This window comes from Leptinotarsa decemlineata, unplaced genomic scaffold (assembly GCF_025532065.1).
Source record: "Leptinotarsa decemlineata unplaced genomic scaffold, Ldec_3_MD MMD2_tig00026330_RagTag_RagTag, whole genome shotgun sequence".
Taxonomy (NCBI): domain Eukaryota; kingdom Metazoa; phylum Arthropoda; class Insecta; order Coleoptera; family Chrysomelidae; genus Leptinotarsa; species Leptinotarsa decemlineata.
In genome coordinates, this window is record NW_027412690.1 from 11,130,089 (window position 1) to 11,157,199 (window position 27,111).

The 27,111-nt window shown below is 37.3% G+C and overlaps 3 protein-coding genes across 3 annotated transcripts in view; 2 read left to right on the top strand and 1 right to left on the bottom strand.

The window, feature by feature from the left end:
* Positions 1 to 17,513, bottom strand: part of LOC111512876 (uridine phosphorylase 1) — a 49,203-nt gene extending 31,690 nt beyond the window's left edge. Inside the window, exon 1 of the mRNA XM_074183128.1 lies at positions 17,201 to 17,513. Coding sequence (XP_074039229.1) covers positions 17,201 to 17,229 — 29 coding nt within the window. The 5' untranslated portion in view covers positions 17,230 to 17,513. The remainder of the gene's footprint in view (positions 1 to 17,200) is intronic.
* LOC111512875 (probable pseudouridine-5'-phosphatase) lies at positions 63 to 8,632 on the top strand. The gene is made up of 3 exons (XM_023169038.2): positions 63 to 322; positions 5,493 to 5,944; positions 8,404 to 8,632. Exons 1-3 carry the CDS (start codon positions 268 to 270, stop codon positions 8,578 to 8,580), a joined length of 684 nt encoding a protein of 227 aa, XP_023024806.1. The 5' UTR covers positions 63 to 267; the 3' UTR covers positions 8,581 to 8,632.
* A 5,771-nt stretch (positions 17,514 to 23,284) lies between the features above and the next one.
* On the top strand, positions 23,285 to 26,797 carry LOC111505355 (uncharacterized). Its single transcript, XM_023160146.2, has 2 exons — positions 23,285 to 24,058; positions 26,144 to 26,797. Exons 1-2 carry the CDS (start codon positions 23,320 to 23,322, stop codon positions 26,581 to 26,583), a joined length of 1,179 nt encoding a protein of 392 aa, XP_023015914.2. The 5' UTR covers positions 23,285 to 23,319; the 3' UTR covers positions 26,584 to 26,797.
* Positions 26,798 to 27,111: the final 314 nt, after the last annotated feature.

Genomic DNA, 27,111 nt, shown 5'->3' on the forward strand with positions numbered 1-27,111 from the left:
AATTCAATTGCCTAAGAAATTGAATTATCATCTGGCTAAACTGGCAACGCTGGCCTGCAGTGCTATCGATTAAATAGGAAGGTCATGATAAGATTGTGTGTGTTTGATATTTTGTGTATGCACTATTTTGAGAATAATAAGTATTATGAAATCGTCTATATTTCATATTTGAACCAAATTGTGGCCAAACTGAATTATTTTTAAGAAATTTTGCACAATAGTACTCATTATTATTGGGAAAATATTCAGTGCTCTTTTGAGGTTATTATGGTGTTCGAGAAGGTGACACATGTTATTTTCGATTTGGATGGTCTCCTAATTGGTGAGTTTTATACAGAAGTTCAGTTGGAATTATTGGAGGGATTGATAAAAATAAGCAATTTCAATTATTGATGGTGCCTTGATTTGTCTCTATAATTACTACTCGATTACTAAACTAGGTATATAAACCATCGATCTTCTGAAGAATGGCTCAGTGTTGCCAGATATCTGAACTCTCTAGACAATGTCTTATCCTAAAATATTCAACAATGCTGACTCCAGTTGTACTTTCTTTTTTAAACTAGAACAGATGAAGGAAAGTTACGAAATGGTATTTGAGACCACTAATCCCACTTGATGTGCAAACTCATGAGAAACTGATACTTTTGATAATTGCTTCGTTTGTCTTACATGAATTTCAAGTTTGAATCAATCTGTTACACCGGAACCCATAGAGCGAGAACAAACGCTACAGTACTCATAATTGGCCTTCTTCCTCTAGCCACTCGTGGGGCCTTTTGAGCATCGTGAAGTAACAAAAGAATCCAAACTTGTGCCTGCAGAGAAAATGGACGTCGAGTCAACGATCCCACTGTCCTCCCTTGAATATCAGATTATGAGTAAGAGCTTCTTGGTGCTTCAGCTCTTGAGCCTAGGAGACTATAGAGGCTGAAGCCAAGAAACAATGTATGGTCTCCTCACCTTATGAATCTGTTTGCACCAAATTCTTCAGCAGAAGAAGCAGAATCTCCATTAGGAGTGGAAATGAACTGCCTCTGAACAGATCAGCAAATCCATGCACTCAAACGTCGATTAACCCAAAGCGAAAAAGCTCTACATGGCTGACTAATGTGTCATCAGAAATAGCTGACTCACAGGTGTTCTCATATGGAAAGGTAGCCGTAGCCATTAAGATGTTATTCTTGCACCTTGAGCATCTAACAACCTCAACATTGACTAATCAACAGCAGTTTATTCAGTATGCCATGATAGCTGCCATAGAGTATGATCTAGAAGATGGTCCAGAGTTGCACATTCCAGCCTGGATGGCTACAGGTTGCCTGAGAGAATCAAGAATGCGTCTCCTGGCGTCTTCCTGAAATTCGATCCACCACCCAAATCCAACATTCGCGTTGCTTTCCTACCAGACAAAAATAGACACAGACTAACCACCAAGATTAAGGAAAATGTACCTTTGTCTATCAACCTGATGATAATCTGTTCATTTGTAAAAAATAAGAATTCATTGGCAGAGACATTCAGTTCCAAACTGACGTAAAACAACTAATATTTCACTTGTCAAATCAATAAACTCCAAAAAGCTATGTAACGTGGATATTTGCCCTTCTATATGGAAAGTGTGAAACAGACTAACTTGTTTTCATTCAATCACATTGTTTGGTAAATACATGACGTCGAAATTAATGAAAACTATCAAAAAGGGCCAGCCTGAAAGCTGACAGTATCACCGCTGAATCTTACTTATGCTGTCGCTATCACCCACATTTATTTTGTGAAACAGTTGAAATGTCCATCTAGAACATGTGTAATACATAATACAGGTTCAATTGAGCTGCTGTGTTTGATTTTTGTGAATTTTATTTTTTTGTAAAGTAAAAGAGAGCGAATATGGATTGCTTTCATTAAATATTGAAAAGTAGCACTCTTGATGCTGGGAAGATACATAATCATAAGCCGACTCGCTCAATAGGTGAATCGAGAATATGATAACGTTGTCAGATATCAATAATTGTTCCTTGGGGGTATCAATTTTTCTTCAGGTGTCTCATAAGTTGAACAAAAAATATATATCCGAGTTTTTATCAAATTCTTTGAATCTAAAGAATATTTTGTATCTGGCACCACTGGAAAACTAGTACTGAGGAGCAAACATTAAAGAGAGAGAGAGAGAAACAAGATTTGTTTTCAAATTCACCTATAACATCTGTCATTCATTAAAATTGTATCCACTGCCGCTGTTCTCTAACGTCAGAGATATTTTGTGTTTTAGTACTTTTGGTTTTTTTGTATTAGTATATCTGAATTTCATGGATGACAGAAATGTGAATATAACCAGCCACTCTTCTTAAATGGTGTTCGAACGTATTCGGTTGGAACAACGATATTTACACTTGCGCCATCAATAAAATACCCGATAAATTACACAATTTCAAATCCGACATGAAAAAATCTATTATCGGTTCACTCTTTCCTGGTAACCAAGGCCAATGAAGAATGAAAAGAGTAGAAGAAGATTAGATCAGTCGATTCCTTTTTTAGACCAGTCGAGTTCTTGATTTCAACAGAAATATTGAGATAGATTGCCTCAACCAATAGAAAACCGCTAACGTTTGTCCATCGGATCAATTGGTGAAGAACTCGTCTATGATTTTCATGAAGCTTTACACATGCGCTCTGCAATTGATTCTTCTAGGAGTTGTAGCATTTCCTACTCAAAAACAATGCACATCTCGTGTAACTTAGCATTTTATTGATAGTGAGATTGAAAAAGACAAAAAATCTTCTAACGTGAATTTATAAACGTCAGCTTATACTTTAATCAACTCAACTCACAAAAATATAAGGTCATTATTTTCGTGTGTAACTTTGTCAGTAACTAACCCTAAGGTTGTTCAATTTTATCAAAAAAACTACAATTTCATGGTTGGTAACCATAATATATGACATTTTTTTCGAGTAAGATGTCTATACACTGGTGGTTGCGCTTTTGATTCAGAAATTGTTGAAGATCAAGTGAGGTTCTCAGTTCTGAGGTTGCCGCAAGATGGTGCTAATAGTCAATATTCCTATTTATTATAGTCAATTGATCCTTGATAAATGATGTTGCCAAAACTATTTTATTTTTCGTTGACATATTATGAATGTCAGATTTGAAAAATTACCTTGTTCGCTATTTTGATAGTTTATTGATTATTGAGTGAAAGAGTTGATACTGTTTTTTGTGTTGGTGTTCCAATAGTGATGATTCAAATATAACTTCATATATGGTATCTAAGAAGAGGAAAACTTGTTAAATATTCAAGAAACAATATGTACCATGAAGAACCTAACCTGTGACGTAAAAGAGAAATATGCATTTCAATATTATTGAAAGAGCAATTTAAGTTTGTAAATCAAAATATAAAAACAAAGTGTAGGTATGTGTAATTTCTCAAAAAACCAAACGTATTTGATGTCTCAGTATTGGCCAATCTAAATAGGATAAAATAATAAGTGCATTTTGTTTCCATTAATTTTTGAGTAATTTCCGTCAGAAATTATTTGCTGTCTCTTACTCGATTTCATATTTTGATCGAACAGAGAAAGCGAATAACTTTTGGCAGGACTGACTGACTTTAAATAGATAAAAGAACAGAGGGCACCCACTAGAGAAGATACAAATATTTTGATTTCAGTCCAATAGGTTAATAGAAAAGCAAACGTGTTTACTCATCGTGATATAAATATTTCCATTCCTTTTCAATATTTCCACATAAAAATAAAATTTGTTCTCAACACACACGGAATGCTAAACATAGACTCGATAATAAACGTCCTTTATAAATCTAGATCCTTATAGATTCACAAACGTAATTCAACGAAGCCGGAGAACTCTCATGCAATTGCATGCATAACCTAAAATAATATTTCATGTCAAAATTCGCAACACTGTACGGTCACGGAATCTAGCGGTTTTTTTGAAAAAGCGGCCCCCGTGAATAAAATCAAGTGTGGTCGATAGATTTTCATAGAAGTTTCATAGGAATGGTATATTCACATTGACAAATAACGAAGTTGGGATATGGAATATAAAATGAAATTATAAAGTAGTTAGTGATGAATTTTATGAGAGTGACCCAAAATCGTAAAATGGGTTTACTTTTCATGAATTTTATTCAATTCTTCATTGAAAGGTTGGGTAGTATTAAGTTGTTTCAAAAGTTTTGTCCGTTTTTTATGAGTGTACTTTAAACTGTAATATCTCAATGAATACCAATCGAAATAAGAGTCATTTGAATCAATGCATGGTTAATTCCGTCATCTGAATCCGTCTTAGTTAATTCCGTGATGGTTTGGCCCGGTTGCAGAAAGTTGTAGTGATTCATATCAGTCACTGACCACCATACAGTACCCATGGTCTTTTTTTTGGTGAGTTATTGCCGTCATAGGTATCCAACCACTGTCCCAAACGTAGAGGGTCCACTTTTCATCACGATCCGATCCAAAAAAGGATCGTTTTGGTTACGCAAAAGCAAAAAAAACAGACCTCGAAACGTGACAATTTCTGCCGATCGTTCAATCCGTGGGGCACCCACCTTTCGAAGTTTCTTACTTTTCCAATACGTTTAAAACCATCAAAAACCACATGGGAGCTGACGCCCAGTTCTTCCGCCATCCCACGCATCGTTTGTGATGGGTCAGCCCCCATTAGGGTCCCCCAATTCTTGCCTTGGATTACTGTAGCTCATCTTCGAGGCTAAAATTGCCGAAACCACTGAACTCGATGTTCACCGTCTGATATCAAAATAGTTCTGACAATGTTGATTCTGTTAATTGTCTATATCTGATGTAATCTCGATTTTCATTCTCGCGCACTTTTGATGGCCTTGAAGTTTCACCAAAATAATTTTTACCGCAAGAACAAGGTATCTCATAAATGTAATATTTTGTTTTTTCTTCTGTGTTGTTGGGCTTTGTATGTGTGAGTATAGATCTCACTGTATTTTTTGTTCTGTAAGAAGTTCTAGCATCATATCTATTTCTAATTCGTATTATCTTTTCAGACGGTCTTAGAATGTGAGGTGTAACGTTAGTTATGAAAAGTGTCGGTGGATGTTGAGTCGGTAATTGTTTAGTTGGAGGTTGTTGAATTTGCGATGCTGTTCGTGGGGTCATTTGGTGTTCAATTGACTCTCTATTTTCTATTGCATTTATCGCTAAATTTATGAACGAATCTGGATAAGCATTCTCTTTCAGAACATATTTCATTAATGATACTTCTTTATTAAAATTTTCAGTTGAATTGCATATCGTTTTTGTTATAAGACTATTACATGTTTACGATCAACTTGATTACATATTTTAACAAACAATTTTGACATTCAATACATATTTCACTTGTGGATTTGATGATGTAAATATATTAGTTCAACAATGGTGATGGACTTAGCAAGTAAAAAACAAATTTCCTTATACTTTACTATATATAACTTCAAGTCGTATTTTTCCAGAGTCTGAATCGATATATGAACAAATATCCAAGGAAATCGCTAACGAATATGGAAAAGATTACACCAGACAACTCAAAATTAAGGTTATGGGCACTACTGAGCCGGAGACTGCAAGACTAATCGTAACAGAGCTGCAACTGCCTCTGAGCCCTCAAGAATTTCTTGTGAAGTATGAAAGAAAAGTCAAAGAAAAACTCCAACATCCAAGACTGATGCCTGGTGCCAAGGAATTAGTCGAGCACTTGCACAGGTGTGGGATTCCCATAGCAGTCGCTACATCGTCTAGAGAGGATCTTATGGAAATGAAGATGCAATTCCACCAAGATCTCTACAAAATGTTCAACCATTTCGTCTGCGGAAGCTCAGATCCTGAAGTAAAAAATGGAAAACCTTCTCCAGATATTTACTTGGTTTGCGCATCGAGGTTCCCTGATAAGCCCGATCCTTCAAAAGTGAGTTTTTGATCGATGATATTCCATCTGTATAGTCTGTTTTGTTGAGCAGCATTTAACATTTAATGTTGTATGATTTCATTCAACAAATTGCTTGTTCGTATAGGGTATTTTTTTTTGCCAATAACACCACTTTTATCATGCCTCAGCCACCGTATTCACCAGATTTGTCCCCCGCGACTTTTTTCTATTTCCAATATTGAAGAATTAAATTAGATTTAATTAATTAAAAAATGGTATGCTGATGAAGTCACCAAAACCATATTTGAAAAGAGAAACTGTGTCTGTTGATGGAAACTACAAACTTGCGATTGGAGGAACTGTACATTGATTTTATTTTGAGGAAGAAATGCGGACCGTCTACAAATTAATTGGAGCCTTGAGAGAAGACCAAAGTATGTCTCCAATGATCAGTAGAAAGATCATTTGCTGGAGGTTACAAAAGTGTACAGTAAGGCAGACAAAAGAGTTTCGATGTGAGAATTGAAAGTGTTGTTGGACGAATATTGACTTAACGAAGGTAATACCGTTGTAGTTATTTTCCAAAATCTACCTGTACTGCCACAATCAATCATTCATCTAATCAAGTTCTTCAATTACCCACTGTTATATAAGCAGGGATAGTTATCATCATTATCATGCATACGAGTACTCATACATTCATTGAGAATGTTAAGATAGTTGAGGAAACACTTGCTACATGAATAGCATTTTACAAGTGTTGTTCATGACGAAGAATTTCAAGTACGAGGTTTTATTGATGAACAAGAACGAGAATGTTTCCTACATATTCATCAAACTCAAATAACTGTTTGTGCAGCTGCAGTTCCGTAAGAATGTGTCACCTTTCCCTCCAACCGATTTCCTGGAGGCTTTAAAATCTACTAGATACTCGTGAGGACAACAAGAGGATTATTCCGAATTCTTGGGGTTCTTGTTGAATACTCTTCGTGAGTAAAACAATAGCAGAATCAATACTCCTGACCGTTCTGGACTGAATGATTCCGTACAGCCCATCTCGTCTTGTGTTTGTAAATATTTTGCTGAAAAAATCCTCACTTGTTTACTTTGTGGTAAATGTTCAAGAAGTACCGAAAACTTATGTGAATTTCTGGAACTTCATCTAGCTTTTCCTAACATGACTAATAACCAGTCCGTGCAAAGCTTATTGTCAAATCATCTGAAAATGGAACTTTTAACAGATGATGAGCGACTGTATTACCAATCATTCGCCAAACTAACTGACTGTTTTAAGAAAAGAGGTATAGCTGAGGCACCAGTCAATCTAATAATAACACTGATGATCTTCAAACATGACTCAACCTCTGACGGAAGCACCGAACTCTTTGGAAGGTTTGAAATAGATGAACGTTTCAATCTAGCAGACCACTATTATAATATTCACGCAGTCATTGTTCACTGTGGTTCTGGCGTTGAATCTGGTCATGATTACGCCCTGGTCAAAGACGAAACGAACTGGTTTAATTATGTGCGCCAAATCAAAGATCGAGGGTCGAATAGCTAGTATTTACCCTCTGATCAACAGAAAATCTAAAATGAGCCCAAAGAATGAAATCACCAACTACAATACGATGTTCAAGCCTGTCATCAGGTATGCTTCAGGCGTCTGGGGACAAGCGGCAAAGTATAATATCTCTACTCTGGAGATATTGCAAAATAAGCTAATGAGGATGATTGTGAAAGCTCCTTGGTTCGTGCTGAATGGAGCCATCCGCAGAGATTTGAATCCTTCCATTCGGCAGTCCATTCAGTCGAGGAATCGGCGAGTTTTTGAAGGTGCGGAAACTCACGAAAATCCGTTAGTTAGGGAAGCTATAGATTATGATGTAGACGACCCCTCCCGGTATAGAAGGCCCCGACACTCTGTTGAATGAGGCCCCTATGTCCCCCGTTAAAGGACGAATAGATTTTTCATCCATCCCACCCCAGCCAGGTAGGGGTACCCCCGTGAAGGGCGGTACTGATGTCTGAGGACTTCATACCGCCGATATCCCTTCAGTCATGAACCCATTTGTCCTTCTTTGACAAAAATCAGGCAAAAGGGTAAGGGAGCTGGGATCCAACTTGTTTGAAATCAAGACGATTCGGTGTACTGGTTCAAGTTTGACGATAGTCGTGTCACTAAGTGTTCTGGCGATGCAGTGAATTTAGTGGAGCCTCTGGAGACACCCTACATTTTGTTTTATGAGAGAGAGAGGATATTGGCAGATCATGATCTTCAGATGATGTGGTGCTGCAGGTTTTTCCGGGGTTTCCAGCAGCTGAAAGAGCAAATGCGCCACTGGAATCAAAGTCGCCCCGGAGCGCCAATCAATTTTGGTTATTGTTTTATAATTTCATGATTTGTATTTTAGAATTATTAACAGTTTTAAATTCCATATATTTCCTCTGATACACATATTTCATATCACTGAATTATCTGTCATATTATTTTTCAGTGTTTGGCATTCGAAGACGCTGCGAATGGAGTAAAGTCTGCTGTTGGTGCTGGTATGCAAGTTGTGATGGTACCCGATCCAGATACTCCAGAGGAGAAAAGGAAATCAGCGACCCTGGTATTGGAGTCGCTTACAGAGTTCAAGCCAGAACAGTTTGGCTTGCCGGCAATGACCTGATTTTTCAGATACATTAGATTTTGAATAAATTAATTTTTATCGAATATCTCAATAGTGAGTGGTATTTTTGAAATCGTAACATTCAAGAGCACATTTCGTACTACAGGAAAATGTTAAAGATACTAGGCTGTTCATTTTCCTATAGCAGTTAAAAAGTGTATGTTCCAGAGCCTCCTAAATGTATCTTAGTACCTATGTAATTTTTTTGTAGTGCAAGAAATAGGTGGTCGATTGTTTTTTCATTGAAAATATTGACTTGAATAAATTATTTTTTAATTTCAACCAGCAACACGCAAGAGTTTATTGTGGCTTATACCTATTCACACCCGACCAAATAAACCTAGCTTCTCAACGAAGCCGATTAGTTTGTATGGTGAGTGGTCTTTTAGGTCACATAGTAAGAGTACGGCTCTTCTACGGAAATCAAAAAAATGCTGTCAAGTATATAAAATGGTTCAATTTTAGTCCCGACAAAACTAACGCTATAAATACCCATCATTCGCAGTTACTTTCTTACATTGGTGGAGAGGCCAAGGAAAATGTCTACCACGCGGACGTCCTGGGTTCGATTCTCATAACTATGAACTTTCTTTATGACGTCACGAAACAAAAATGTGTTGAGCGAAAAGTTGTGCTGAATTATTTATTCCACAGAAGATTCAAATCTCCCGCCACAATGTTCTGAGATGCAAAAGCGTGTGCTCTAATTGAATGGCGAGTTGCGTGACAGTTTGAGGACGCAACGTGACAATTTGGTACACTCTGATTGGTTCACCGCTGGGTGACAGGACACCACGTGATAATTTGGTTGACTGGATGGTCTGTCTGCCTTGCGAGCTGAGAAGCAACCTGGCTGGTGTGATGACGTCACCGTCTGTCTCGCTCAATCCGGGTGACCTCAGAGAGTCCGATTCTCTGTATATGATGATTCAAATGACCTGTAAGAAGGCCTGTTCATCCCTATTGTAGTCCAAGAACTGTTTTGTATCAATATTCGAATGGTGCAAGGGAGTCAGCAGCCTCATTGCCTTTCTGACCAGTGTAGCCAAGAATCCAGACCAGAGACAATCTATTAAGTCTTCTTATCGAGGAGAGTCGTTTTCAGCAATTTACTACCAATTTAGACGTTGCTTGGTAGAGGCCAAGAGCCTCCAATACCGCTTGACTGTCCAAAAATATTTTCATTGACTCCGCACACATTTCAATAGCATAAATTTCCGCTTGAAATAGAATCGGATAGGTTCCTAGGCAGGTTGATATATCTGTCCTGGGTCTGCGACTGAAAACACCTGCACCAGAACCGAAAGGTGTTTTTGATCCATCTGGGAACCAACAACTATCTACTCTTAACATTTCCTTCTCCCAAAGAATCCAGTCCCCTCTAATCTGGAACAGTACTTTATAAGGCAATTCGTAGTTGACAGATGGAGGCATAAAGTCAGAGGTCATTTCAAGAATGCTGTGACTTCCAGTGTCAACCAACATTCTGCTGCACTCTGCATTGAATTGATTTGTGCAATTGGTGAATATCTTGAAATCAGTAGGAATCTGCTTTATATCAAAAAATGAAAACAAAGAAATATACCATGTCAATTGTTATTTTTCAAAAAGGTTGCTTGATTCTTCTGATTTTATTCAACATATTTCATTGGGGTCTTGTGTTCAAATAACTAGTTACTTTTCATGCCGCTGAGGGAAAACGAACTATTTCTCACATAAATCCGTTCCTAACTTCAATATTTTTTACGTTCACGATATTTTCTATTACAGTCCTTGTCCTTATATCGATTTCAAACATATTACCGTTCTCAAAACATGCATTCAACATTATTTGACGGACAAAATATCGATAATGATTTGATTTAAAAAATTCAGTTCAGGGAATTTTGAATACCGCAAAGATAATCAATACAATTAGTATTCAATTTTCTCTTGCTTCATAAGGGGTTTTTCAGTTACAAATAGGTAAGTGTGACTAGCCTTGACTTTAGATTCAACCATGACCACAGCGCTTATCCACCGTGAAATTGTAGAGAAGCCAATAATGTTTTCAGTCTCTCTGAATTCCTTTGTTTATTCTCTACAGGGCGGTATCATGCTCGAGTTGAGGAAATGGGGTAAAAGATCTAGAATCTAGATTATGACAGGAAATAAAAAACCTAATGATGAGAAGGATAAAGAAGTATATATTAACAGAGAAAACTCGAGATGATAGTTGTCAAGAACCCTTCTTGACAACTACAAGTAGTATGTCTCAGCTAAAACTTATCTTTAAAATGGTCAAAAAAAACTGAAAATCTTGCATATCCATCAATTTCTATTGCTAGGAAAAACGTCTTCATCAAAGAAGTCATTGATGTGCTACCAACTTCCTTATCACCCCAACAACTCATAATAATAATAATAATATGTCTTTATTCATCACAATAATAAGTACAAATTAAATAAAATTCAAAGAAATGATGAATGGGCGGAGTTCAGCTATGAGAGCTGCTTTTAAACCCAACCTCGATTGGTATGTATTTTTAACATTGCCAAGAAATTGCCAAGTATCTACTTGGATAAAGTTGTCTTAATACATTGAATGATGTATTACACAGATGACTCACATGCTTCGTGAATCTTATGTCTGTATCTAACCACAATCCCAGATTTTTACATTCATCCACAAAAGGTATTATGTTATTGTTGACACGGATCGACAATGACTCACACACAATATTTCTTTTACTTTTTACTTTTACCACTTCAGAATCTCCAGTAGGACTACCAAACGTGTGATACATTATTTTGAAAATAAGTAAATGGCAAACACATCTGTATAAGGCAATTACTACGAAGTGTTGCGGAAAATCTATGGAAAATAAATTCACAAAACATATTTTTCCCTATTTGAATTGAAGGGGTTATTTCATTTTTTAAGGGTGATTAATTTTTGGGAAAGGAAGTTTTTGGCTTTCTACTAATCCATCTTGATACAAAAAAGAGAAAGAAGGATGAGGGAGTCTTCCAAAGAAAGGAAGGAAGTAATCAATTTGAAACTCTGTACATGGATGTGTAGATCATGCAAAGAAGTAACTTTCAGACACAAACTGAAAGAAAGTCCTCCTGAAACAGCTACTTTCATATAAACATTGAATTATACGGAAAAAAAAATTCATTGATATGATTTTTTATATATTTTTCTGCATGCCATTCATCTACATTTATTCTGCATAAATCATCAAGATGATTAGGCCCAAAAGTTTGTTGGCAAATCTAATCGGACTATCATAACCCATTTCATATATTCAGTTTCGTCGACTAGATGAATCTAGAGTTGCTCAAAATGCTTTAGAGAAAGGTCACAGAATGGGTGAGATCTATTCCAAACAGCCTTTGCCTTCTCTTTCACGTAATGATTAGTAGCAATTGAGTTACAATAATGAGCTAACACCTACCATGATCCTCATTAACCAAGTAAACGTCTATCTGTATGGATATAAAATGATGAAATTCAGTTTTAATGTAGTGTGGTTATGATTCTTCCTATCGAGAAAACTGGACTGTGTGATAAAAATATTTTAAATTTCAAATATTCCCTTGAAGAATAGTCTGATAGTCTCATCTTTCACTCTATCCCATACAAGTGAAACACAATGTGGAGTAACTTTATCTTGTTGAAAGGTAAGATGTCTGGTAAGTGAATTATCATTATTTACAAGTAGGGTTCAAAAAATTCAACGTATTCCTACCCATCGGTAGGAATACGTTGAATGGGATTACCATGAATAAAATATAGCCAGTATGGTCGTTTAAAATCTCTGCAACTGTCTTGGGTGTATGCGTTACTATTTTTTTGGGATTGATATATAGAAGTAGTCTTTGAAATTTGTCTCAGAACTGTCACCAGAATTTTTGTTTCATCGAATAAGCCTAGGAAACTTTTGGAAGCTCACTTTTCCACTGCACATGTAAGTGTTCTTATATATTTTCACGCAAAGCAGATTTTCCCGCCATTGTTACTATATAACGGAATTTTCGTACTAACACTCTAAAAACTCAAAAGAAAAAAGCCAAAAAGATATTGACAATGAAGAAATCAGTAGAATCAAAGGTGAGTTAGTTGTTAAATTCATCAATGAGTCCACTGATGTATCCATCGAAACATTAGCACGTTTCTATTGGCTGAAGCAGTATATGGAAAATTTCCTGTTGTATTTAAGAACTCGTCCAAACAAATACATGATGTTATTGGAAGAGCACGGAGCTCTTCTCAATTAGGGTACCCTCTCATCTAAAGTCGATCCTTTTCGTAACCCTCTTTACATAAGAACCTTGGTCATGTTCTATTCTCATTTCAGTTTGAACGTTATAGCTTGAGGTAGGGCAAAAAATAAACTGTTGTAACTCGCTTTCAAAAGAGCTAATGCATAGCTAAAAATTATAAGCCATTTAGCTATTCACTTCAAGGATAGTGCATTGATTCTTATGATCGATTATATCAAAAGTAAATATTGAATCACCAATGAACAAATTCATACGTGTTATTTCCACTGATACCTGTCGTATACTGATATATCCCTGAATTATCTGTTAGTCGTTGTTGGTATATCTCGTAGCTATGGATTGATGTTCATACAGAGTGGCCAAATAAAAATTAAACAACGCAGTTATCGGGTACTGCATTTACATAAAAATATACTCATTTCTCCATGTATTCCTATCTGAACCGCTGACTTCGTTTCCAAGAATCGATTATACTCGTAATGAATCGAAACCTGGTTCAGCGAGCAGCTTTTCCTAAATATTCCTCTAAACTCGGTTATTGTTATGGATAATGCTTCCTATCATTCTCGGTTATTGACTACAATACCAAACAATAACACAAAAAAAGCAGATATTGTTAATTTCATGCGAAATCATGACGTGGAAATACCAGAAAAAATTCCAACGAAAAAGGTATTACTGGCGACCATAACGTAATTTCAAAAAAGATTATATTATTGATTCGATGTGTGAAACACGTGTTCATAATTCTCTTACGTTTGCCTCCATACTATTGTGTGTTCAATCCAATTGAAATGGTTTGGGCCACAATGAAAGAAAGCTTGCGGAAATGTAATCAATCACAGACTTTGAATGCTGTAGTGCTTGACAATATAAGGCGAGTGGTGAATGAAGTAGGTAATAGTGATGTGTGGAAGAACTGTGTGGCCCGCGTTATAAAAGAAGAGAACAAATATTATGTGCAAAGTTCCATAAATCCGATCGTTATTCAACCCGATGATGATTCCACCTCATCCGAATATAGCGAAGAAGAATTTTGATTTTTCTAGCAATTTAAGTTTTTCATAATTACCTATGGGGGAAAAATTCAGTTGAGATAACTTTTTCATGGGGTGATCCATAGCTACGATTGTGAAAATATGCAACTGAAAAACTACCACTGAAAAATAATATGCCGACGCCCATGTCGAGGCGGGAATTCCTTTTCTGTGCTGTTCTAATTGGTATTGGAAATACTATACTGGACAGTGGCATACGATGATTGTACTCTGAGTCAGAGAAATGTTTACAAGTGGTACAAGCTTTTCACAGAGATGTGCTACTTTGAAGGCGACAAAATGGAAATTGAATAAATGAATATTTTCTGAGAAAAATGAAAATTAACCTTACTTTTTGAACAGACAGCGTATACTACTCGCTCGAGGGAGCGAAGTTTATCGACTCGAGATGAAGCTATCACAATTCAAAGTGAAGGTTTTATGGTGACTTTCATGTTTTGAAAACGAAAAAATAGTGTTTTTCGAAACGTTGACTACTAAGGAAAGCTAAATTGTGGAGCTAAACAGTAGGAAGTTTAGACTCTTCCACATTGCATCATAAGGCATTTGATAACCAACTATTTACTTTAGCCAGAGCTTTTTTTCAAGGAAAAAACACAAGCACTATAGGCGCTGTAATCGCCTGTAGTGCTTGAATTCATTTGAAAAAACGTTCACAGGAAGTTCCTTCCTCATAAATGCAGTTCTCCGAATGAGAGAGTTCTTAAACAGTGAAGTTCGAGGTGTACTGAGGTGAGCCTAAAAACAATGAGCAGCCTCAGTCCGTCGTGTATTTCTGATATGTACCGCTCTTGGTGGAATCAAATGTGCCAAGTCACTTGAACACCTCTCGTGGGAGTATCTATAGAAGAGAGACGAATCTCCAACCTTTCTTCGATGTTACAGGCTATCATGGTTATACGTAATGTTCAAGTCTTCAATTAGGCGGATGGCTCTATTCTGGATGCAATCCACCAATTTCAGGGTATGTTTGGGGGTCATATGATCACCATTCTCCAAAGAAGGCCTGATCTGAGCTTTATAAAGTATCAAAAGTTGCTGAGGTGTATACAGTTTTCTGTTTCGGAACAGTAGTCCAAGATTTCGAGAAGCAGTCTATGCAATTCTAGCGACATAATTGTGCCAGGAGATATTTGTGCCAGATTTATCTAAGCAGAAAGCGGAGACATTTATCTTTTCATTTATCACCTCCAGATTCAGATATACAGCCCTTCTTCAAAACGGACTGGAAATAATTTTACCCATTCTCACAAAATTGTATAGAGCTAGTCTGGCATGGAACTATATACTACCCAGTTGGTTGGCAGCAAGGGTGGTATATATACCTAAAGTGGGCCGGAGAGACCCACACCCCAAATCGGAACGGCCAATCAGCCTTACATCCTTCCTGCTGAAAGGACTTAAGAGGATACTGGACGAACATATCAGGAGGGTAGCATTATATGCATCCCCACTGAATAACCACCAGTATGCTTATCAAACCGGCAAATCGACAGATTCAGCATTAAACAACCTCGTTGAGAAAATCTCCCAATCCCCTGACAACAAGGAGATTGCGGTTGCTGTCTTTCTTGATATTGAAGGAGCATTCGATAATGTACTACCTAAATCTATAGGATTGTCTCTGGCTAGACAGGGTATAGAATCGACCATAACTGGCTGGATCTTTGCCATGCTAGTAAACAGAACTGCAACTACGACTCTTCAAGGCGCGGCTATCAGGTTCAGGGTCACCAGGGGCTGCCCTCAAGGTGGGGTACTATCTCCCCTTCTGTGGTCGCTCCTGGTGGATAGTCTACTTGATGCCCTCAACAGAAGAAAAGTTGATCTGCAAGCTTATGCAGATGACCTTGTCATCCTGGCAAGGTCCACGTCGGAAAGAGTAGCTTGTAATATCCTCCAAAGCGCGTTGGACGTTGTTCACAGTTGGTGCCTGAGGGAGCAGATGTCTGTCAACCCTAGCAGAACTGTGTTAATCCCCTTCACCAAGAGAAGGAAATTGGACGATCTAACGCCACTTTTCCTCAATGGTGTGGTCATTCCAATTGGAACGGAAGTGAAATATCTTGGCATTGTCCTTGATAAAAGACTCACCTAGAACGCTCACTTGGAAAGAGTTTTATACAAAGCCAGACTGTATTTATGGACATGTCGAAGGATTTGTGGTAAAACTTGGGGTTTAGGTCCCGAACAAATTCATTGGATTTACGTGATGATTGTCAGACCAATGATCACGTATGGTGCAATTGCTTGGTGGCCGAAGGCTTTGCAGAAAAAGTCCCAAGCGAAGCTCTCTGGCTTACAGAGACAGGCTTGGAGATTCTTCTAGATCTACCTCCTCTCCACACTTTTCTGGAAATGTAGGCTAGATGGACTGCATACAGACTTGTGCACATTGCCAATTGCACAAATCAATTCAATGCAGAGTGCAACAGACTGTTGGTTGACATTGGAAGTCACAGCATTCTGGAAATGACCTCTCACTTTATGCCTCCAACTGTCAACTACGAACTGCCTTATAAAGGACTATTCCCGAGTAGAGTACCTACCTTAGATATACAACCTTCTGCATCCGCAGCCGATGTTCTGAAATCCAAATGGAATGAGGAGAGAAGTGTGCTGTCGTCAGCAAAGCAATATATTGGATTCTTGTTTTTTTTCCAAGTCATTTATATACAATAAAAAGAAGGTTGAAGACAATATGGATTCCTGGGGAACACCAGCGTTGATGGTAAAAGCAATCGAGAGATATCCATTGACGATCACTTGCAGGGAACGTTCTTCCAGGAACCTGGAGAGCCATACACAGAAGTGATCTGACCTTTAAATTAAAATCATTGTTTTTCCTGCTCACTCGTGTGATGGGAAAAAATTCGACTAGACCTTAAGTTTTTCCAAAAAGGTTCTGATATCTGCTTTGTTTCGTTTTCATTCAGCCCCCTGTATGTGTAAGTACTTCCATTCGATACTTAAACAGCTCTTATCAATATAATCACTCTTATCAGTATAATCTCAAAGAAACCTTTGAATTTTTTACTCGTTTTCAATCTCCTAACATTTCCATTCGGTCCTCAAACAGCTCTTATCTGTATAATCTCAAAGAAACCACTGAATTTTTCACACGTTTTCGATCGCCGAATAATTCAACGCAAACAATTGGAAAACGACGACCTGGCGATACAATACAGTGGGCGTGTTTCCTATTGATTTGGTCTACATACGATTCACTACAAACTCGCCCTGCTCCATGAACTACTGAAAACAATTCAAACAATCAAATCCAAGTAACTTACTCGTCTCTCTCCTCATCACAAAAAGACATTGCTGTGGAAGTAGGAACTTGAATGAAATTAACACAGACCAGTCACGTACACCAGAAAACGGGAGCAAACTTGAAGTTGGGAAAACTCAAACGTTCACCAGTCACTAACGAAAATTATAAAAAGGGTGCGTCGCGGTGCCTGCACTACTGGATCGACCACACTAAACTGAGGGCGTCTCGAGACTGTTTGATTGGCTCTCGGTTTATCCTGATACGGACGAAGCAGGATGAACGCAGGAGCGATCCGCAGAGATCTTGGACTTGTTTCTAGCATGTACAGTGCGGATGTGGGAAATGCCTTCGTCCTCTCAACTTTTGAACGAAGTTAGATAACAAGGCTAAACAAAATTCACGTGAAAAGGTGTCATTTCTAGTTTATTCTAGTGAAAAAACAATAGTGTGACGTCTCTCATCGTCTAGAGGGAGCTATCAAATTTTTTGAATAGAAAGGGTGACTTGCTGAACCTCGTATATACAGTGCATTTCTTTAATGCCCCCCCCTTTTATTTTTTGAACGGATCAACTCAAAAAATATAAATTTGGGATAATGAAATTGACAGATGAAACTTTCAAGATGGCGACTGGGCGCAATCTGGAAAAAATGGAAAGTGGGGTATCATTAATGAACTTACTGACAAGAGACACAATAAATTTGTAGACATTCTGTTTTCTCCTACTGAACTTAATGACTTCTATTGCTCTATTGCGAAGGACTTGAAAAATATAAAAGCAGCCGGTGACCCCTTAGACTATGTGAATATCGAAGTTACGAACACCTTTATATTATATGATACAAATATTACCGAACTGCATGAAACATTATTTTCCATTAAAAATAAAAACTCCACAGGCCCTGATGAAATTTCTATAAAAATCCTAGAAAATATTTCGATAAGAATACTCGATATATTAGTTAGCCTAATAAATAATTCATTTAGAGAACGAATTTTTCCAGTTTTTTTGAAGAAGTCGATTGTAATAGCACTGCCAAAGGGAGATATCATCAATGGTCCATCAAGTCTTCGTCCAGTTTCTCTAATCTCTGCAATGGCTAAATTGATAGAAAAACTAGTCGAAACAAGACTCCTTTGCTTTCTGAATGAAAACAAAATAATAAGTAATTGCCAGTTTGGTTTCCAAAAGCAAAAAAACACTTCCGATGCCATATTTTCATTTCTTCACAATGTTTATTCCAACATAAATGACAGAGAAACAGTGGCTGCGGTCTTCTGTGATATAGCCAAAGCATTTGATTGTGTGAACCCTAAAACTCTTTTACGGAAACTCAGTAGAAACGATATAACTGGAATGAGTCTGAAGTGGTTTGAGTCATACTTAACAGAGATGGTCAAAACCACTCCATACTCAAATGAAGGTAAAATTACTTGCGACGTTCCACAAGGTTCGGTACTGGGCCCACTTTTATTCATAATTTACATCAATCACCTATCGTCTATAAACCTCCATGGAAAATTTACTTTATTTGCTGATTATACTACAATTTTATGGCATGCTCCTAACAACCATACGTTGCATACCATACAAAAGTAGTGTCCTATCGTTGCTAGATTCCAGCCGTACATCTAAATAATATTCAAATTGACAACGTACCAACTTCTAAATTCCTTGGCTTGTTCATTGACAGTAATTTAAAATTCAACAAACATGTAGATACTTTGAAATCGAAGCTCTCCTCTGGATGTTATGCAATACGAGTAACTGCATTTGAGCTCGGATCTGCTAAAGCTAGAATGGTATATCATTCCCTTTTTGAATCCCATTTTCGTTATGGTATTTGCTTTTGGGGTGTGTGTCTTCAACCAGAATTACTCATACAAAAACGTGCAATACGATGCATATGCAACGCCAAGCCTAGAGCCTCTAACAAAATCCTAACTGTGGTCTCCTCATTTATATATTAGACAATCTGCCTTCTATTCAAAAATAGGGTATTGTTTAACAACTTGGACGCGCCAATGTATCAAACATGGCAAAGATTCAGCTTTAAATCACCGCTGCCTTCTTCGACCCTAGTTAAAGATTCCATTAATTACAACGGTCTCAAAATATTCAATCACCTTTCTCAAGCTTCTTAAAGCTTGAAGGTGAGGAAGGAAGCTTAGAGCTCTTAAGAAAGAGTTGAAAGACTTGCTTTCTGTGAGACCTTATTATAGCTTAGCAGAATTCTACGATGATAATTTTAATTGAGAAGACTAACTGTAATATCTACGGTATTTTATTGATTTGATTTTATTCAATTCAGTTTAAATTGCTTTATTTAATTTTATTGACCATGTTTTTATATCCTGAACGTTTGTTATTATTTACATGTCTCTTTTCAGTTCATGTTATCACTTACTTTTAGTGATTTTACTTTAGTGATACTTTTGTGATTTCATGTATATGTTATTTATATTTCGCATAAGGCTTTGTCAATAAGAATTTATTCTTCAGACAATAAAGTATATTTGAATTGAATTGAATTGACACATCATTTTGAAGTTCCTGACAAATACTTCACAACCCTAGAATATAATTTCAGTATCTTCAACTAATACAAATAATACAATACATTGACATTCAACTAAATAATATGAGGTAAAAAGTTCGAGGTCAGTTCAGAAGTTGCTCGAAATGGTTGCCCTGAGCTTCTGGACATATGAACAGCATATCCGATATTTCACGTCGAACATTTTCGAACACAGTAACGTCAATATTATTCTCTGCCGTATATCCAATATTGAAGCAGGGGTTCAGTTTCGTACACCTTTTGCTTCCAATAGCACCATAAAAAAAGTCCAAAGGTGTCAAATCTGGCGAGCGGGCTGGCCATTCTGTAAGATCTCGACGGCCAATTCAACGACCGGGAAAAGTAGTATCCAAATAGTTTCTCACTCGTCTGGAGTAATGTGGTGGTTCTCCATCTTGTTGGAATACAATATCTATACCTATCGAATTCATTAGGATTCGCTTCGACGATTTCAGTGAAACAGTAATTTCCCTGTTAAATTTTGATCAATAAATAGAGGTCATACAGTATGGTTTACCAAAATTCCTGCCCGAACGTTATTTTTTTCTGGATATTGGGTATGAGTTTCCAGGGTGAGGGTTGGTGTCACTCCAATAACGGCCGTTTTGTCTGTGAACATTGCCGTTTAAAAAAATGTACATTCGTCACTAAAAGAAATATTGTGGAGATAGGTAGGATGCCCTGCAATGATTTCCGTCATGATTTCGCAGAATTCTGTTCTTCGATCAGGGTCATCTTCAGTTAATTGGTGTACCATTTCAATTTTGTATGGATGATACCTATTCCTCTTCAAGAGTATCCACACAGTAGAAGGGGACACCTCACAAACATTCGCCACGGAATAAGTAGACTGTTCAGAATTTACTAACATCTCACTAATTATATCTGCACTTGCTCTTCCGGAATCACCTGGCGGCTTTTCGTTATGTACACTACCGGTAGTTGTGAATTTGAATACAAGTTCCCTCAAATAATTTTTACAGATAGGACGTTTCGGAAAACTTTCATTGAAAATCCTTTCAGTCTCGTGAAATTTACGCGTTGCACCGTATATAAAAATCGCTTCAATTTTTTCTTTCAATGGATGAGAATTGACTATTATAGAGATTGTTGACGTGGTCTAGTAAAACCAAAAACTCAATGAGAATATTCTAACTGACCAACGATATTCATTGTCGTACTGACATTTCTTGTCGTTTTGGTCTACGAAAGGCCGAGTTCTTGTGAGCGACGCGAAATCAACTGCCTCGGATTCTCCTGCAAACTCTCACAGACAGCGGCGATGTTTTCGGCAGATCTAGCGTTTCTTCGACGTACGGGTATTGGTCGATCGTTAAGCGAACTAGTGGACTCAAATTTATCCACCTCATTGTGATAGTCCTCTTGGTAGGACGATTATGGCGACCGTAAAATTGGGGTAGCGCGCGGTACGTTGCCCGAGCAGAACACCAATTTTGATGAAACAATTTTATTATTTGCATGTTTTGTTAAATGCTACCCTACATGGTGATTTAAAATCTGTTTTCCGTTAACCAGCTGTCGCACCCCCACGAACGACAACCCTCAGAAGTTGAAACTTGTGCGAGCTAAGGATTAACGAGGTCTCACCTTTTAACGTGTGATTTGGCCAAACAGACTGATTTGACATCTTCAACAAAATGGCCATTACCAAATGTCAAGTCCCTGTTGGAGGACCCTATATTATTGAAAAACTTGCCTCAGCGAATGATTTCACGTGTTGAACATAGTTTCAGTAACACTGCTAATTTCATTAGAACAATCATTTTCACGGTTCCGCAAATTTGAACCGATTAAATCTGATTAATGTGAACGGACACACGCCAACAGATCGCTTTAACCCTAATACGCAAATTTCTGGGAAATTTCCTGAATTATGCAATTTTCCCCAAGGTTTAACTTCTGAGAATGAGGATCGTCTACTGTTAGCACTTTTCCTTGAATTTTTTCTCCACCATAATCAGTGAATGGTTGCAGGAATGAAGAAATTCATCTACAGGAAAGATATTCATTTCTATTGAAAAAAACCGCAGCTTGCGCTCTCAACGTACTAATTAATGATAGGAATAATATAACGCTTTGATGTTCATTTCTTGTTATTCTATTGCCGCAACTCAGTACTCGCTTGGTTTATTAACGAGAGGATTTTATTCGCTGTTTCACCCATTCATCATTCATCCGAAATAATGAAAGAACTCATTTGAATATTTAATTGAATATTTATTGTAATGAAACGGGGAAAATACTTCAGGAATAATCTTATACTAAAATGTTAATCAAAAATACAATGAATCACCGAAAACTTACATTATACTGTATACTATACCAACCAGTTCTGTTTGGACCACGCTGGTATTTTTTCCAATTCCCCCCTTACTCCTTAGGCTTAGTGATCTGTAGTACATGGCACATCATAAGCCTTCTTCAGTTTTTGAGCCGTCTGTATGTATGCGTATTGCATTTGACTGACTCAGTGTTCTGTTTTATTTGTATTTTGTAGGATTCATTAAACACAAATCTGGGTTCAATTACATCACTGATTGCCTGCTGCAAAGGTTGCGCAGTAAGCGCTTCTTGCCATAGGCTCAGCCTCAATTGACCCATTCCTACTTCAAGGTTCACACCAGCCGTGCGCAATCGCAACATGGCCATCAACGCAACCTCCTTAACGTACAGGTCATAGCATAGATTGTTACCTATGCTGTGTACAGGTCCAGAGGGGTCAGACCAGTAATTAATTTCATTTCCGCGGTTGGTGTTGTTCTCATGGCTCCTGTGATGTTTAAACAAGCCATTCGCTGTATTTGGTATAATTTTTGGATGGCTCTTGCTTGTAGAACTTTCAGTCCCCATGCAATGGCTCCGTACGTTAACATATATCTTATTATTGCAGTGTAGATCCAGGTCACCACACGGGGTGAAATAATTACCAGCATCAATGTAAAGGGTACATAATTCTCTATCGATTACTATTCACCATAGTAGAATGAACAGTTATTGAAATATGGAGCTACAAAAAGGACAAAACTTTTGAAACAACCTTTTGGAATTTGAAATATCTCAACTGACAAACTGAGTTATTTCCAAGGAATTCGTTAGACTAACTTGGAAGGGTGACTCGAAAATATCCAAAACACAAAAACGAAAGAAAAATCCCATCAGGTCACTTTGTTCTGACTTCCACCTAACATTCATAATGAAAATATAAACATTCGTGGAAAGTGATTTACAACGTAATAAATAAGAGATTGTTGGTACAAATGTATTTTATATGTAACGCCGACTTCACTACAAAAACTGAAAAATCCGGGTTTAAATTAATAATCCAACTTAGCTGATGTTTGTGTCAAGGAAATCGCCGTGTCGCCACACTTCATTTACTCGAAATAAAAAAAAACAGAAAGTAAAATGACCAGTCGAAATGAATAACCCTGTAGCTAGCCAACAAACCAGTGAACCACAGCTTTCCTTTACAAAACCGTAACTATAAATACCTAATTATACTCACTTGCAAATTAGTTGCAATCGATCTCTCAATCAAAATGAACAGTCTCTGTATATTATTTCTTCTATTTGGTACCGCTCTGTGTGAGAATGCCCCAGTCTACAAGTACCGTTACGAAACAGAAGATGTGATGAAAACAGCTGCATCCAATGTACCCGTACATGGATACCACGTCGTGGAAGGTGGCTACTACCCCTCACATATTGGGCTGGGAGGAATTGGAAACCAAGGCTTCGGTGGGGCGGGGTTTATCGCGGGAGGTGGAGGGTATGGAGGCCAATATCTTGGAGCAAAGTTAGCACCCATTGGAACTATAGGACTGGAGGCACCCCTTGGGGGGCAGTACATTGGCAAGAACATAGCTCCTCTTGGAGTGGTTCCCGTAGGATATGGGGGTATCAATGGTCCAATTAATGGCGGTTTGGGTCCATTTGGGGGACAAGGAATTGGTTACGCAGGGGCGGGTTTGATTGGTGCTGGAGCTGGATATGGCGGTGCAGGAATTGGTTTGGTGGGACCGCAAGGGTATGGGGGAGAGGCCATAGAAAAAGAGAACTTCAGCGGTGGCAAGAAGAACTTTAATGATGAAAGCTACGAAAAGAGCCAAGGCAAGAAGGGGGAGGAAGTCAATTATGGCGACTCTGGATACTCGAATGGACAAGTTGCTGTCAAAGACGTTAAGGGCGATTCTGGATATTACAATAATGCCGATGGCGAGAAGAAAGTATACGAGGATGGAAAGCAATATGCCGGAGGTCAACATTTCAATAAAGAAGGTGAGTTTTCAAACAACGGCTTCCAACTGCAAAATTTCAATTGCGAAATACAAAAAATGAGTAATTCTTTCATAGTAAATTGGCACGTGCATGTCCTTGAGTTTTGTTGCAAGTGTAGTTACATAGATTAACGAAGACAAATGATAAGAATTATGACTGATTTGACTATTCATGGAATCGAATATTGTATTATTGGTTGAACAAATTGGATATCTCTGAAACTCACAACTTAGATTCGATGCACTTATTGATTATTTATATTCTCCACAAAATTATTAAATACTTCTTTCTGTTTGATAAAAGGCACTCACAAAAAATTTCGCTGGGGCCAAATTCATTCTAAAAAAATAATTATTGAAATATACATTCAGACTATTTTGTCAGCATTTTTTACGGAGATTTCCAAAACATGTTTTGCATTTCGAATTATTATTTAGAAAAATCTGAAAATATTTCCAAAACTAAAAATTAAGTGGAGAATTGGAGTTTACATGGGTATGAACCGAGTGTTTGAAAAGTTTTGACCAATTTTTTAATAAAAATAATAATACTTTTTATTCCTTTTAGATCATACAATTCAGATCATTCAAGTATATTTAGAAAAACAATATACAGAATAAAATATAACATTTATTATATACAATATACATTCAAATACATATAAATAGTACACACATTATGTACGGTCACTTATATAGAAGTCTCCCACTGAATAAATAGTCCGATCAATTAAAAACTCTTTGAGATTCATTTTGAACTTTTTGAAATCGGAGAAATTTTTCAGAGTCCCGGCCAAAAAGAGAGACTTTCAATCAAAATTTTATTTCGTTTAAATGAGAGTCTACATGATTCGGTTCTATCTAGATCAAAAATTAGGCGAAGAATTCTTTTCTCAGCTATAAAAACACGATCCACTCCTCATCTCTCCACAAGATGACATTGTATGATAGTATAGATTGAACTATAGAATAACACCCCCATTCTGAATAGTGGCGGATGAATATTTTTTGGTTGAAATTTAGCAATTTTGGAACAAACTTCGCTGCCACACGCTTCTTGCCCAAAATTTCCAAAAATTTTGAGCGACATGAGCCAACAGATATGCTAACATCCTTAGCGACTTCTCTAATAGTCATTCGACGTCACTCATCACTGAAATCGTCGATTTGTGTTTGGAGTAAAATGTGGTGGAGCACCACCACATTATTTGGATACTAATTTTCCCGGTCGTTGGATTTGCCGTCGAGGTCCTACAGAATGGTCAGCCCGCTCGCCAAATTTGACACCTCTGGACTTTTTATGGGACAATTTGAAGCAAAAGGTGTACCAAACTGAACCTGATTCAATATTGGATATACGGCAGAGAATAATAAATATTTGTAGAGATATTGACGTCACTGTCTTCGAAAATGTTCGGCGTGAAATATCGGGTAGGCTGTTCATGTGTCAAGAAGTTTAAGGCAACGATTTCGAGCATCTTCTGAACTGACCTCAAGCTTATAACCTCATATTATGTATTTAAATGTCAATGTATGCAGGAATTTATTAAAAGTTCCGCCATTTTGTAGTAGTTGAAGATATTGACATCATATTCTAGGGTCGTGAAGATTCCGTCAGGAGCTTCAAAATGATGTATCACAAGACCCCCCTTTCCACTTGATTTTTTTTTTCAGATGGCAACCAGTCGCCATCTTGAATTTCACTTTAAAATAAAGTATTCATGCATTAATTTCATTATCCCAAATTTAAATTTTTTAAGTTGGCCCGTTGTAAAAATAAAAGAGGGGGAAAGAAATGTACTGTATAAAAGTTGCTAATCCAATGTACGGGAAATTTAAACATTTACCTTATTTTTTGAACAGCCCATGTGTATCCATCTCTTGATTGGTTATGAAATTACTCAATTAGTTTATCGAGACACAAAAGAATATTCTAGTCCTTCAAAACTACCTCGCGAAACGTAGCAAATCTGCCAACTCAGTTGTAAACATTACTCAATACTACAATGAACTTCGATCCTGGCGCAAAAAAAACGATTCCGTTCGATTTCAAAGCAAATCCAATTTCACGCTCTTTTAATTCTAGGTAAGAATGGCGAAGAAAAAACCGTAAAACAAGGCCACAAGAAGGGACACAAAATCAAGAGTTTCAAAACCTCCCACCACAAAGACGAGAACGGCAAGACGGAAGAATATTACGACGAAGCTCACGACGAAGGGGGAAATTACGTTTTCAACGGCCAGACAGGAAATTTCGGAGAAAACGGGGCTTCCTCTTTCAAAGGCGGTAACCAAGAAGAAAAATATGCCTCCGGGGAGAATAAGAAGGAAGGCCATTATAGCAATGAGCATCTGGTTGATAAAGTGGACGCCAGTCAAGGGAAATACGGGGGCAACAAGTTTGCCGGAAACGAGGCCGTGTACTCTCACAAAAATGGCGCTGATGAGCAGAGCCTTTTAGGTCACCAGGAATCCAGCAAGTTGTATAAACACAACCCGTTTGTGGTTCCTTTTCACCGCTACTGAATGACTAAACTTAGTTGGGGATGGTGAAGGTTCTGATGCAAACGCCATTTATTTATTTATATGTTTATTATTGCGTTGTACATGGTTTATTGTTTTTATTTTATAAGTTATTTGAATTTCCGAAATCATTTTCAGATAACTATGGCGACTGAGGCAACAATAGTTTTCCCGTTTTCTTGTACATTTTTATCTTGAATAAACGTTGAAGATTGAATGTATATAATTGTATTCTTCCTGAATTCATAATCCTCACGATAACAATTGAAGAAAAACATTCGAATAAATTATATTCTTTCATTTTTTATTAGTTGAACAATCAAATAAAAATACCGTCAAATGTTTGATAACCAAATGAAATGAACCCAGCAGCTGTTATACAAGTCCACTGCGCATATGAAAAACTTCTGAATTGAGTAGTTTAAAAAGAAACGATATTGAAGAAAATTTACCAAATTGCAAAAATCTATGAAACAAAAATAAACTGTGTTTAGAGTTTGGCTTTATAAAACTTATTTGCTTTTGTTCAGA

Coding starts and splice junctions, on each gene's coding strand:
- LOC111505355 (XM_023160146.2), top strand. CDS start 23,320: ATGAACAGTCTCTGTATATTATTTCTTCTATTTGGTACCGCTCTGTGT. Junction 24,059..26,143: donor TCAACATTTCAATAAAGAAG/GTGAGTTTTCAA, acceptor TTTTAATTCTAG/GTAAGAATGGCGAAGAAAAA.
- LOC111512875 (XM_023169038.2), top strand. CDS start 268: ATGGTGTTCGAGAAGGTGACACATGTTATTTTCGATTTGGATGGTCTC. Junction 323..5,492: donor TTTGGATGGTCTCCTAATTG/GTGAGTTTTATA, acceptor GTATTTTTCCAG/AGTCTGAATCGATATATGAA. Junction 5,945..8,403: donor ATAAGCCCGATCCTTCAAAA/GTGAGTTTTTGA, acceptor ATTATTTTTCAG/TGTTTGGCATTCGAAGACGC.